The following is a 13,089-nucleotide window of genomic DNA, read 5'->3' on the forward strand; positions in this document are numbered from 1 at the left end:
CTAAAAGTCAAGCGAGCAAATAAGAGCCACGCCCCTCGTTATCCAATGAGCCTGCGGTTCCCTGCTCGGTATTTCCATCGGTAAGATGAAATTGGTGCTGTGGCCAGTCGTACTGAGGGTACCAGCTCGCTTGACCGTTTTGTAAACGGGACACTCGTAAATCCCGCTCGCGGCGACTTTGTGATCGATTTCCGGTAAAAACAGTACCGGCGCCATGTCTGGGGAAAAAAAAAAATACATCCTATAGCGTGTGAAAGGACTATGGGTAATTAGTAGATTAGTACTCAATACACATCGTACCGGTAAATAGTTCTCTTGGCAAGGATTCCGCGAGGTAGCTGCCGTCCCAACGACAACCCTCGAGAAACAAGCCGTACACCACGCACCCGTTCTCAGGTGCTCTGTCAGGCTTCGCCGGCAGTACCTTCATTGTCACACGAATGAGTCAAAAACTGGATATACAAACTCAATGTGACACATTAGCAATTAACATCGCGTACTCACTTGGAAGGCAAAATCAATGGTATCAATGGCCAGGCCGTACTTTCGGGCGTAGTTCTGCAGGGTACCCGTGAGCAGGGCCTGGGGAAAGTAAAACCCCGAGATCCAAAAGGCCGCGGGTATGCCAGCCTCCTGCCACTGCCTTATGAACTCGGTCCTCCTCTTGAGATCCTCGACCCATGCACCTGCCAAAGTTTCCTCGTAACGACGACTCTTCACTGGTCACACACTTGCAAGTCATATATTACCGAGCGGTTTGAGCGAGGCGAAGGCCCGACGCTGCCAGTTCTCGGGGACCTTGTTGCTGTTCAGGGCCAGGGCCATGGTCTCCAGCGTCTCCGACATCACCACGACGCCTTTGATGGCCAGCAGGAGGTCCTTCAGACTGCTCGACATGATTTTCAGTAGGGCGTTGTAGCGCGTCGCCTCTTGCGCGAGCACCATGTTCAACGACTCTTCGTACATAACTGGGTACCTGCGGTACACATTATGTGATTGCCCAAGATTCTGTTGATACGTTACAAACAGATATTAATGACCAAAATACGCACTTTCGTTGAATATCGGGGAGGTGGAAGAGCTCGGGTAGCCCGTCGAGGATCCGGCGAGCCAACCTGGTGAGGCCCTCGTCCGCGCCTTCGGTGGCGCCGGCGACCGCGATGTCCCGCGGCTGGAGTGTCTCGAGGCTCGTCAGACAGGCGTACGTCTCGGCCTGGGCGTAGCTTATGTTGGCGTTGGCGTGCAACCCGAACAGCCCGGGGTCGTCGTTTATGGGGAACTGCTTGATCAGGGCCACGTACTCAGCCAGGCTCGTTTCCCCCGGAGGCTGTGCCGAGGCGTGACATTATATGCGTAACGTGTATATCGTTATAATTTCGTTGATTATCGTTGTACTTGAAAGTAGAGACCCTCGGGGTCGAACTGGTGGCCGGGCACGAGGACTCGCTCGTTGTAGAACATGGACAGGATCGTCAGCACGCACCTTCGGTCCCAATCGTCGGTTATTCGGCCCCCGTAGTTTATGTGACCGGCAGTGTACGTCAGGACCTGCACCCATTACATATACATATGTATATACCGATGGTCCAGAGGAAGACAATTCCAGCGTGACGTAACCCCATTTGAAATAACACGGAGTGACGTCACGCTGGAATTGTCTTCCTCTCAACCATCGATACGTATACGTGTATTATGTTATATTGTTTCTACGTGTGATTCCCATAATGTATGAGTTACCTTGAAGGGCACCGTCGTGTACTCCAAGAGGAACATGTGCAGCTGCGACATGCAAATGACAAAGTCGCCGTCCGTGAATTCGTACGGGATGTTGAAGCCCAAGGGCCCGTACTTGCGCCGCTCGAGGAGGACCGCGTGGAACAGGCTCAGAGAGTACACGAGGGACTTGAAGTTCGCGACTTTCGGGTGCTCCGACTCGAAAAACTCCTGCATCTCGACCACTTTGGTCGAGTACGTTCTCATCATGTTTGCCTATGTACAAAGAGGACAGCTGTTATATACCCTCGAAAATCGGTAAGGTCAATTGTGTGTATTGTATATAACCGATCGTCAACTGCCTCACCTTGACACCTCGAGGTGGTTCCATGGTCAATTTGCACCCGTTTTGCAGTATACTCACGGGGAAGGCCGTGCTGGGCATCGACGTCAGCCAAAGACGAAAATCCCGGTGTATGTCATTCGGCGGCAATTTTTCCACCAGAATCTCCAAGGTGGGCATCCAACTGGGCGCCAAGTGGCAGTTCTGCGTGGCGCAGTTATATATATATCGTGCAGTTTTTTATATACAAGAAAATTGTAAGGTGGAGTCGTACTTGGAAAAAGATCCAGTTGCCGACGTCGATCGACTGCTTGAGCATGAGCTCGGCCCTCGGGCCCTGGCCCTGGCCCAGGGATATCGAGTACAGTTTTCGGGCCATCTTGTGCTTCTCGGCGAACTTGTAGAGCTCGGAGGCGGGATCGGTGCCGCTCGACAGCACGAAGATGAAGGGCGTCGTGGGACTCGTCTCCTTGAACATCGCGTCCAAGCCCGAGGCTTGGGGCTCGACGAAGGGAGCACCCAAGTGCACGGACACGTAGATCTGCACGGCGTTAACGACTTTGTCGGGTCGCAGGCACTTGAGGACTATGAGCTTCTCCAGATCGTCCAATTTGCCGTTCCACGGCTCGGGCAGGTTTGTCCTGAAATTGTTTTCTTTTCGTGATTTACCAATCGTTTTGTTGTTAGGGGCGGGTATAACTTGCTTCTCGGGCTGCTGAGCCTCGAACACGAGCTGGAACTTTCCCACGAGATTCTTGAAGGAGGGAACGAAGCTCTGAAACTTTGGCAACACCTGCAGGGACAGTATCTCGGCCCAGCAGCGCTCCGGCAACCACTCAGGGGCCGGATTGGGCTCTTTCTGCATAATAGCGGCCAAGGATTACAAACTAATGATCAATGCTGGTACACGTATAGCAAATGATTATATCGCGCGCGTATAAAATACCCGGGGGGAAATCGCGCCCGACAGCAAAAACTTCCACTCGTTGCGATCGATCAGGTCGCCCATCATCTGTATGCGGACGCAAAGCAAAAACGCAAAGTGCAGCTTGTGCCTCTCGAACAAGCTCTGGCAGACGTTACAGTACAGGGCAAAAGTGAAAAAGTCATTGACGCCCTGAACGCGCTTGCCGACGTCGTCTGCGAACGAAAAAGGAAAATATCACAATATACTATATGTGCGTGTCTTTCGTTACACGTCGTAACATACAAATATGTACCGTCTTTCTCGGTGTTGAGCATGCTGTTGGTGAATATGCGAATGAACCACTCGAGGGAGTACTGGTACATGGTGTCGATGAGCTGCAGGTCGAGCAGACAGAAAAATAGGACCTGAGCGCGGTCGGCGACCGGCACGTAAAGCGACCTGGCCGCGTCGATGCTCTCCTGGGCCGTCTCTGCCGACACGACTTTCAGCTATGGAAGAGCCCAAAAATTAGTATCGGTTGCGCCTGTACAAGGGGTATAAGAGCCCACCTTGATCTCCTCGCTCTTGATCTTGGAGGCCTCGAGGGTGTCTATGAGGTCGATGTCGTCAACTGCCGAGCCCTCCGAGAGGGACAACCTGAGGAGTATGCGGTCCTCGATCTGCTGGAGCTCCTGCTTCATTTGCGCGCTGGCGACGAGTAACGAGCTCCGAGTCTCCTCGAGGTCCGGCCTCTCGTGCATTATCACCAGCGACAGCATCTGGTCCGACAGACCGCTGCGACCCACATTGAAAAGTGAGGCATAATGCGTGTACCGTATGGATGGATCGTCAAATGGCAGTGGACATATACCTCGCAGTGAGGCTGAAGTTGACTATGAGCACCTTGACCGCCACCTCGGGAGCGTAGTGGGGGTTCGGCAGCTTCGTGACAAGGTAGAGCCGAAAGTCCTCGTTGTAGGGCACGACGTTGTCGCCGATTTTGACGCTCAGTTGGCCGGCCTGCCGGAACAGGGAGCGCATGAGGACCGTGTCGAGGGCGGGCTCGAGCTCCAGGCCGACGTTCTCGATCAGGCAGGTGCGCCCGAACCTCACGCAGCTCTCGACCACGCGCAGCAGGTCTCTGTCCGACATCCGCACCGTCGACAAGCCCCCCGCTGATCTGCCGCCCTTTTATGTACACAAATTATGTTTTATTCACGTTTCAAACTTGCGATCGATTTTTCACGCAACAACTTTTTATCATCCCAAGTATTTCGCCTCATTTACGACAGTAACATATTGGGAGTAAAAATGGGTATTTGCACAATATACCAAGTTGCGGAGCCACCGGTGGGCCTGGCCCTGTGGATCTACGAGGAGCGGCCAGCGCCTCGAGTTGGCGACCAACACCGCGTTCTCGACCGAGAGCGCGTCCCGGGGCAGGCCGTCCAAGTGCCACATGCGAATCTCCACGGGATCACCCAGCAGCGTCACGGGCTCACGGCCAGGCGTGTGCGGGACACCGGCTAGCAACATCTGCTGCCACGAGGAGAGCAGTCTCTTCCGGTACGAGTCGACGAAAGGCGTCAGGTAGGCTATCGCCCCTTCGAGTTGAAACATGTCGAGTTAACGTCCCATCGGACCAGAAAGTTCCTCGATTGAGGGCGTACCAGCGCAGAGCAAAACGTCCCCGACGAGCTTGCCCAGGGTCACCTTGTCCTTGGCCACCGAGGCAAGCCAGCGCTTGCTCTCGTCGGCCAAACCCGAGACGAGTCTCACCGCCCGGCTCATGCGATCCTGGCAGAGCTGCTTCTGGGCCTCGAGCTCCATCTTGCGCTCCTCCTCGCGCTGGAACTTCTGCTGCAGCTTGTCGAGGCCTGCCTGGACGGCCTCGAGCTTGGCCATGGCCTCGGCGAGAGCCGCCTCGGTCGACACCAGCACCGACTGGGCCTGCTCGAGCGCCGCCATCTTCGGCTTGACCCTCTCGTTCACGAAGTAGTAGTTGTACATGGCGTGGAGCCACATGCACAGCGAGTGACACGCCTTCGACACCTTCATTATCTGCAAAAAGACACGACAACACCACCGATGAACATGTACAACTTTTGTCGATCCTTGTACCTTTTTCGGGTGAAAGCCCGGGTTTGCCACGTAAGGCTTGAGCTTGAGGATTATGTCCTCGGTGATGGCTTCTTTGTCGTAATTGGCGAGGGACGTCAGGAACTGACCGGCGTCGGCGAGCATCAGACTCCCGGGGGTCCAGTAGTCGTTGAGCTTCTCGCCTGGCCTCTCGCCGGCGATCTTTGTTCATTATTATTTGTAAAAAAAAAAAACAGGAACTAGCGTCATCATTTTCTTCGGTATATAAAACGGTCACCTTGAGGGGCTTGACTCCCTTGACGATGCACATGGCCTCGATGACGAGCACGACTCCAGGGGGCGGTCGCTTCATCGCCTTCACCTCCGTTATGTCGCCCTTGTTGAGGGCCTTTAGACTGTTCTCCGCTTCCAGCAACATCGGCCGCACCGTGTCTGTGATCGTCATCGGTTTCAGATTACAGTGGAAGGCATATGTCTGTTATCTAGAAAAAAATCGTTACTGAGATCGGCCTCGGCGTCGTCTCTGATTATCTGGTTGGCTTTTTTCAGCTTCAGAGCCTCCTTTTCCTGCTCCGCGGCCTGAGCTCGCGCCTCCTCGGCGATTGTCTACAGCGAATCGATCATCAATATAAAGTTTGACAGTTGTACCAAAATACGCGTGAGCATTGTATATACGTACGGTGTCTCGGCCGATTTCCTCGATCATCTTGGCGGACATTTTGGCCGCTTTCACGAGTTCTGGCTGCATTTTCTCCAGTGTTATTTGCATCTCCTTCACTTCGATCTCCGTTGACGCGAGTTTTTCCAATCCTTGCATCACGGGTGGAATTTATCAATGTACGTGATAATTGGAGTGTAAATAAAAAGCATTATTATATTATATGCCCACCCACGGACAATCGATTGATCCCGGCGTGGAGTTCTCTCTTTTTCTTGTCCAACAGGTCGCCGTAGCTCGACAAAAGTTCCAGGTAAGACGTGGGCGTCACGTAGTTGTGACGATTGAGTTCCTGCGAGAGGCAAAATTCGGTTTTCTTTTCCGTACTTAGAATACTGGTTATTTACTCACTTGTAAAAAGTCTTCGCTAGCTCGGATGACACTGGAATGCATAAACTGACAGGTGTCGACGATCGACTTGAGCACGTCTCCCGTGATAGCCTCGTCCCCGGTGTTGCTCAGAAAATGAAAGGCAACGCTCTTCGAAAAAAAAACCGTTACAAGAGTCCCTCGATAGAAAAATTAAGGGGGGAAAAAAGAAAAAAATTGTACCCGGAGAGCACTGTCTGGCCAAGGGTCGAACCAGTCTATGGTGCACATGTTGACCAGAGCCGGAAACTGACGGATTCGCGAACGAAACAGCTCTCCGATCGGGCTATTGGTTTTTGTTTGTTAGTAGAAAAAAAAAAAAAAAAAAAAAAATGATAAAGTAAAAGGAAAACTCACCACATGGTGATGACCGCGTGCAAATTGTTCCGGACAATTTTCCGATAAGCAGCCAGTAGGTTGCTCCTATTGACCGGCAGTCCCGACTCCTGGACAATGTTTCGCGTCGCCTGGAAAATCTGATTGATCTCGTCCGATTGATAGATGTTGGGCACGTCCCCGCTGCTCAGTATGTTGTTTATGTCCTCCAAGAACGCGTCGTACTTAATCTGAAGGGCGTCAATTGTAACTTTAAAGTCGTATCATTGAATGACAAAACTGTTTTTTTTTTTTTTTTAATTTTCCACCTGCACGTCGGAGAACAGAAACACCGAGGATCTGTCATGAACTCCGGTCTTGAGCAACAGGCTTTTCACGTCGTCCCTCCAATCGCGCATCGAATAAGCTTTCGTCAATTCTATTTGGAAGCAGCTGTACTCGGCGATGTGGGACGACAGTTTCGTCAAGCTCTGACGACCTGTTGGGTTGTGAATTTTTTTTTTTTTTTTTTCCAACATACTGTTAACGATTTTTCAACCAACCTGATCCACCCATGCCGAGGAGAAGAGCATTTCCCGGTGATTGGTTCAAAATTCTCGTTATCCGACACACGTGGCTCATGGCGTCTTCGAACAGAACGAGATTTATCGGCACCGTCGTCGAGCTGTTGTAATCCTCCAACAGTTCCAACATCGTGTTCTCCATCTTGTGTTCACAAAAATAATAAATACATGCAAGCATCATTAATGAAAACGTCCAAGACGGGATTATTTACATTTTTAGCGTTGCGTATGCGCTCGTATTGATTGTCGGGGTTGCAAAAGTTTCCGTAAAACAGCGCATCATCGAGCAACGACTGGCGAACGTCGTAGTCGAGCACTTCCATCATGGTCTTGCGCACCAATCGATCGAACCATTGCCTGTCGGCTTCGTTGACCAGCCGATCCCTGAAGACTCGACAATTCTCGTGGTACCACAGTAAAAGTAGGTCATCCAGCACCTGATGAACGAAAATTTTTCTTTTTTTTTAAATTTTGTTTTTACCAACTCGGTTCGATGTTAAGAGAATAACTCACGTGAATCTGACTGGGCTCGGCCATGAGCATTCCTTGGAAGACTTTACCGAGATCCCGGACGTTGAAAGTGTAGTGGCACTTGTCCGGCGTGGGTAGGAGCTCCTTGCACAGGGTGGAAAAGATGCGCAAACTCGTTGTCATGATGGGCTTGACGAACTCACCCAGCGAAGCTCCCCTCGCCAACCAGGACGACAGTATCGTCCCAAAAATCGTGCTCTAGAAAATGCTCGAGCGAATTACAATTGTTATCCTTTTTTTTTTTACAAAATAACATCACCTCGATACCTGGTGGTTGGTAAAGGAAGGAAAAAAGGAGTCGAGCGGAAAAATGTCATCAGAACAATGTTTTCCAAAATTAAGATTTTCACTCGAGCGGTTTTATACGTCGGCCGTTCTCGCGTCTGGTTACCCGGTAATCAAACGGTCGATGATGTCAGTTCGCAGAGTTAGGAAAAATTACGATACCATAGCCACCAGAAGTGGTAATTTTTGCTTGGCTGGAGGGAGGGCGCGTTGGTTGGGCGGGTGAGGGAAGAAAACGTGGGCAAACACAAGTTAATCGCGCGAGCGCTGCTACGTACACGACCTCCTCCTCCCCCCCTTTAATTGTGTTGTCCGAGGTGTGGTTTACGACATAGGCAGGACTACGGAATAAAACTGACTGCGCGTCTCCCGGAATCTCTTAAATAATTTTCCGAGACGACTGTTTTTAAACGTCCCTACCGATCCATCTGTGTTGTTCTCGATGTATGCTGTACCTTTGTTTCGTCCTCCATTTCGGGGATGGCGATAAAATGAAAGTGACGCAAAAGACGCGCGCTAACGGGATTCCTTCCTCCGCCGGGCGGTGCCATAGCGCACACAAAGTTTACGTCTTCGATCCTTCGGAACGAGCCGATTTCCTTTCTGTCGTACCAGCCTGCAATGAACAATTGCTCCGGTAGTACATAAAATTGAAACGGGCACACGTAAGGACAAAGACAATAAGCCGATCCGGACATAGATATCCGTGTCCATACACCGTAAATGACGATCAATCGATTGAGGATGTGTACAAAGTTATGAAAAATCGTGCTCCCTCACCTTTAAAGTCCATGTACTGGCGCAAAAGTTCTATGGGCGGCTGCGCGCCGTAAGTTTCGAGTGCCGGCATATTGAGATCGTCGATGAAAAAAATTTGCTTCTTCAAAATCGGCGGCCCGTACACTCCCCGGCGTCTCTTGTCCAATTTACTGTCTATCAGATCCTGTACGGAAACCACAGATGAACAATTTATTTTAGAAAAAAAAAAAAAAAAAAAAAAAAAACCATCGTAGCTACCTGAGTCTGATTGGCGGAAGTCCTGGCGGAGAATATTATAAAATCGCAGATGTATTTCTTTGGCATGTCCCTCGAGAGTTTGGTCGATATCGTCAGGGTTTTTCCACTACCCGTCGGTCCCACGCTCAGTACGTTGCAATCGACCGACAACAGGTAATCGATCAATACGGACGTCCGTACCATGTCGATCGTAGGGATTTCAATGTCTGTAAAAATCAATTACACTCGATGGCCGAAAAAACCAACTAGAAACAAAAATCGGCTAGTATAGTTGACCAGAAAACTTCGCCTCCGGGCTTATCGTCACCGTCGCACTGGCGTCCAGCCACAGCACCCACTCCGCTCTACCGGATTCGTCGTCCTCATCCGAGACAACCAACCTTTTGGTAGACCTCAATCGATTATAGATATCATTTGCTCGATAGGACATACGCATATATTACCTGTAGTCGTAGACCAGTCCCTCGGCCGGAAACTGCATCTGGTGGTTGGCCGTTTTCTGGAGCTTCCGTAGCCACTTGTTAAACGAGTATCGGCCCTCGCCGTCGCAAGTGGCACCTACGCTCCACACGAGCGCAAAAACGGACCATGGCTCCACGAGTCTATCTGAAACGCATTGTCGTACTCGTATTTAAATTACCATACGTAATAGTGTCAAAAATGTACAGTAGTACCGAAAATCGATCTGTCCTCGCGGCTTTTGGCCAACTCGATCTGACAGCTCATGAGATTGATGAACGAGTGGCTCAGGCCCGAATCCACGCTCCCCACGATCTCTTTGAGCTCGTCCCGCAAGAAGCGCAGACCCGGCAGTAGAAACTCCCGCGCCAGCTTTGATATTTTCGACGACAACTCCGACACGTGCTGTTTAACATTTGCAAGATCAACGATACATAAGTAACACGCGTATGTACACGATTATGGCACATTTCGATCCATAACTCGCCTCGGGCAACCTCGCGATCCAGCAGTCGATCAGGGGCTCGACTCCCAGGTCCTGCGGCTCGAAGTAAACCATGCCGCACCTGTATTTGCAAGAAAAAAGCTAGCCATTCGTCAACCATGACAATAGTTGTGTGTCCATATTGTACCTGGACACGGTGGCCGGAGAGGCGACCTTGAGATCTTCGACCTCGAACATCATCGTCTGGGTGGGTGTGAGCCGGATGATCTCCCCGGAGGTCAGACAGAGCTTCTTGTTGTCGTCGAGCACGGTGTTCATGTTCTCGATCCACACCGCGTCCACGGGCCCGTCGAACACGTACCAACGCTTGAGGTCGTCCTCGGCTGCGGCCCCGTCGCGCAACAGCGACGAAAATATCCCGTCGGTCCTTCAAACACCACCCAATGTTAAGAAGAAAAAAAAAAAAAAAAAAAAAAAAAAAAAAAAAAAATCGGTCACCCGATTTCATGTATAGGTATACACCCACCACTCGTGAGTGTTGAGATCGAACTCGCCGTAGAGCTGGCCCATCGTTATCGACTTTGGATTGACGGTGTGGGCGATTGCCGGGGTAAAGGGCTTGCCGCTCGGCTGTTCCCTGCCCTTGAGCAACTCGAAGGCACCCTGCAGCACCTGGTAGCACTGGAATGGCGTGCCAGACTATTTTACAACCGGCACGCGCTTATGTATATACGTATATATGTATATGGATCGGTGTATATATGTGTTCCGGCGCGCGAGACAGTGTCAAACGACGGCACAGTGGCCAGTTGGTCGCGCGCTCTCGCCGCAGCTGGAGGGATCGTCCCAAATGGTGCCGCTCGCGTTGCTTCTGCCGATACCGGCCGGCTGGGGCCGACGGAGCCTGCTGTTGCGCCACTCCCGCACGCGCCGGCGAGTCGGCGGCTCCGGCCAACACGAGGACGAGCTGCAGGAGGTAGACACCGGCTACGACGGAGGTGGCACCGACAGTGGCAGTGGGGGGGCGGCCTCCGAGCGCGAGTGCTACGGCCTGTACCACCTGCTCAACTTCTTCAGCGAGTACTACCTCCCGCTGATCATACTCTTCGGTCTTGTGGGGAACCTCTTGTCGGGCTTTGTCTTCATGAGCAGCCAAATGCGGGCGAGGAGCTCCAGTTACTACCTGGCGGCCCTGGCGCTCACGGATTTTTGTTTTCTCTCGTCTCTCCTGCTCTCCTGGTTGGACACGAACTGCGGCTGGCGGGTGTTCAACGAGCCCGGCTGGTGCGAGGCCGTGGTGTACGCGAGCTCGGTCTGCGGGAGCTTGAGCGTGTGGCTGATAGTGGGCTTCACTGTCGAGCGTTTCGTCGCCGTCCAGTACCCCCTGCGCCGGCCCCGGGTCTGCACGGCTCGTCGGGCCAAACTGATAGTCCTGGCGTTGGTGGTGCTCGCCCTCGCGAGTCACTCGTATTGCTTTGTCACCGCGGGCATGGTCACCTACGACGACGGGACCAGCATGTGCGAGATGAGGCTCGAGTACCTCGAGACGATGCGCGTCGTCAGTATCGTCGACAGCCTGGTCAGCCTCGTCGGGCCCATTGTCCTCATCGTCGTCATGAACACCTGCATCTGGCGCAATCTGCTGCGCTTCGGTAAGCTCTTTGCCCACCACCACCAGCAGCAACACTCGGGGCCAGTGGTCACGACCACCAACGCCACTGCTGCCATTACCACCAGCAACGGACACCTCGAGCTCAACAAGGTATATTAAATTACATGGTCGATGGAACGATTCCGGTGATCGGCACGCGGATTAAGTGTTTTTTTTTACAGAGCAGCAGCATCGCCCTCGGGAGGATCGTCTCGGGGCTGAGGCAGTCCTCGAGCCAGTCGTTTCAGTTTTCCCAGAATAGCAATCACTCGCGCAACTCTTTGCGCTTCCAGGAGCCAAGGGAGCAGCCTCAGCGGGTGCCACAGGGCGGCCAAATTTATTACATATCGAAATCGGTTTCCTCCACCACCCGTGAGTTTCCGATCTTCCGTGTCTCTCTCTTTTTTTCTTTTTTTTTTTTTTTATTGTGTTGGTGACGTTTTTTCTTTTTTTTTCCCTCCCCAGAAATCGGATCGTCGTCGCGGAACCTCGTATCCACGCGTAACCAGCAAAGCATAACTAAAATGCTACTCCTCATCAGCACGGTATTCATCATACTCAATTTACCGAGGTAGGCTTCTTGTTTGTGTTTTTGGCCACGAATAAATTGTTTTTTTTTTTTTTTTTTTTCTTCCTTTTTTTATCTCGAGTACATAAAAAACGCCTTTTCGCAGTTACGTGATACGGCTGTGCGTGTTTTTCTTCACACTGGCGCATCGGAACACGCCCACGCAGATATGGTGTTTTCAGCAATTTTTCATGCTTCTCTACTACACGAATTTCAGCATCAATTTTCTTCTGTACTCCATGTGCGGAGTCACGTTCAGGAGGTGCCTGCGACAACTCTTGTGCAACGTTTTCAAAAGACTCCAAAAATACTACTGTTTTTAACATTCGTGCAAAATAGTAGTTGTGCGCGCGTGTATAAATCAATAAATATATACAATTATATGTAAAAAAAAAAATTACCCATACTTTACGCGTGTGTTGTTGTAGATACGAAAAATCTGTATTATGTTTTTTTTCCGATAAGATAATTTTAAGTAATAATAATAATAACAATAATAATAATAATATCCTTAATAAAGAAAGGAACGACTTACCTTGGTTTTTCCAGAGCCCGTTGCACCGACGAGCATCAATCCGTGACGGACTATCGTGGTTTCGTAAAGTTGAATCACTTTTTGGATAAACGCTGCGATCGAACGAAAAGTGTAGGTATGATAAATTTGATGATTCATCAATTTAACAAAAAGAAAAAAAGTTGAAAAGCTATCACACTTGGTACTTCTGCCAATCCCCTTTTCCTGATCGATTTCCGAATACCCTCGACGAGCGTCGCGTAATCCATCTGTTTCTCTTCAACTTGGGGAAACAAATCGGAAATGATTCCTGCATTTGAAAAAAAAAACGTTACTTCAGAATCCAATGATTGTTCATACGGTAAACGACTCAAACGACGAAATACCGTTGAAGAGGATCAAATCGTCCCTCAAAAACTTCGGGACGTTCACGTCTCTGAGCGCCTTCAAGCAAATCTGCTGCTCGCTCATGTCCTTTTGCTCGCGTTTCAAGTTTCCAGCGACAGCTATGACCGTTTTTACCGATCGCATGCCGAAATCGTAGTGGTCCTGCGTGTATACGAAAATTTA

General features: G+C 50.8%; 2 protein-coding genes across 2 annotated transcripts in view; one reads left to right on the plus strand and one right to left on the minus strand.

Moving 5' to 3' along the window:
- Positions 1 to 13,089, minus strand: part of LOC106645317 (dynein axonemal heavy chain 1) — a 21,613-nt gene continuing 8,524 nt past the window's right edge. Inside the window, exons 24-63 of the mRNA XM_089598829.1 lie at positions 12,906 to 13,068; positions 12,719 to 12,829; positions 12,541 to 12,632; positions 10,313 to 10,467; positions 9,974 to 10,213; positions 9,829 to 9,907; positions 9,557 to 9,746; positions 9,326 to 9,488; positions 9,159 to 9,262; positions 8,883 to 9,088; positions 8,646 to 8,808; positions 8,321 to 8,481; positions 7,563 to 7,778; positions 7,262 to 7,486; positions 7,029 to 7,191; positions 6,795 to 6,964; positions 6,508 to 6,716; positions 6,334 to 6,436; positions 6,133 to 6,261; positions 5,953 to 6,073; positions 5,743 to 5,873; positions 5,564 to 5,669; positions 5,341 to 5,495; positions 5,085 to 5,264; positions 4,634 to 5,024; positions 4,296 to 4,567; positions 3,835 to 4,151; positions 3,533 to 3,758; positions 3,277 to 3,472; positions 3,003 to 3,196; positions 2,761 to 2,915; positions 2,331 to 2,697; positions 2,081 to 2,260; positions 1,738 to 1,989; positions 1,396 to 1,548; positions 1,053 to 1,327; positions 750 to 976; positions 505 to 686; positions 301 to 424; positions 1 to 218 (exon numbers count right to left, since the gene is read on the minus strand). Of these exons, the coding sequence (XP_089454955.1) occupies positions 1 to 218; positions 301 to 424; positions 505 to 686; positions 750 to 976; positions 1,053 to 1,327; positions 1,396 to 1,548; positions 1,738 to 1,989; positions 2,081 to 2,260; positions 2,331 to 2,697; positions 2,761 to 2,915; positions 3,003 to 3,196; positions 3,277 to 3,472; positions 3,533 to 3,758; positions 3,835 to 4,151; positions 4,296 to 4,567; positions 4,634 to 5,024; positions 5,085 to 5,264; positions 5,341 to 5,495; positions 5,564 to 5,669; positions 5,743 to 5,873; positions 5,953 to 6,073; positions 6,133 to 6,261; positions 6,334 to 6,436; positions 6,508 to 6,716; positions 6,795 to 6,964; positions 7,029 to 7,191; positions 7,262 to 7,486; positions 7,563 to 7,778; positions 8,321 to 8,481; positions 8,646 to 8,808; positions 8,883 to 9,088; positions 9,159 to 9,262; positions 9,326 to 9,488; positions 9,557 to 9,746; positions 9,829 to 9,907; positions 9,974 to 10,213; positions 10,313 to 10,467; positions 12,541 to 12,632; positions 12,719 to 12,829; positions 12,906 to 13,068 (7,464 nt within the window). The remainder of the gene's footprint in view (positions 219 to 300; positions 425 to 504; positions 687 to 749; positions 977 to 1,052; positions 1,328 to 1,395; positions 1,549 to 1,737; positions 1,990 to 2,080; positions 2,261 to 2,330; positions 2,698 to 2,760; positions 2,916 to 3,002; positions 3,197 to 3,276; positions 3,473 to 3,532; positions 3,759 to 3,834; positions 4,152 to 4,295; positions 4,568 to 4,633; positions 5,025 to 5,084; positions 5,265 to 5,340; positions 5,496 to 5,563; positions 5,670 to 5,742; positions 5,874 to 5,952; positions 6,074 to 6,132; positions 6,262 to 6,333; positions 6,437 to 6,507; positions 6,717 to 6,794; positions 6,965 to 7,028; positions 7,192 to 7,261; positions 7,487 to 7,562; positions 7,779 to 8,320; positions 8,482 to 8,645; positions 8,809 to 8,882; positions 9,089 to 9,158; positions 9,263 to 9,325; positions 9,489 to 9,556; positions 9,747 to 9,828; positions 9,908 to 9,973; positions 10,214 to 10,312; positions 10,468 to 12,540; positions 12,633 to 12,718; positions 12,830 to 12,905; positions 13,069 to 13,089) is intronic.
- On the plus strand, positions 10,637 to 12,328 carry LOC149375609 (uncharacterized). The gene is made up of 4 exons (XM_089598487.1): positions 10,637 to 11,548; positions 11,620 to 11,809; positions 11,903 to 12,008; positions 12,112 to 12,328. The coding sequence occupies exons 1-4, from the start codon at positions 10,637 to 10,639 to the stop codon at positions 12,326 to 12,328; spliced, it is 1,425 nt and encodes a 474-aa protein (XP_089454613.1).

The sequence above is a fragment of the Copidosoma floridanum genome, unplaced genomic scaffold (assembly GCF_036245765.1).
Source record: "Copidosoma floridanum isolate Cflo_tuat_1 unplaced genomic scaffold, Cflo_Japanese_pri ptg000006l, whole genome shotgun sequence".
Lineage (NCBI taxonomy): Eukaryota > Metazoa > Arthropoda > Insecta > Hymenoptera > Encyrtidae > Copidosoma > Copidosoma floridanum.

Excerpts from the sequence above, each read along its gene's own strand:
- LOC149375609 (XM_089598487.1), top strand. The coding sequence starts at position 10,637 with ATGGTGCCGCTCGCGTTGCTTCTGCCGATACCGGCCGGCTGGGGCCGA. Across the intron at positions 11,810-11,902 it reads ATCGGTTTCCTCCACCACCC|AAATCGGATCGTCGTCGCGG; the intron begins GTGAGTTTCCGA and ends TTCCCTCCCCAG. Across the intron at positions 12,009-12,111 it reads ATCATACTCAATTTACCGAG|TTACGTGATACGGCTGTGCG; the intron begins GTAGGCTTCTTG and ends GCCTTTTCGCAG.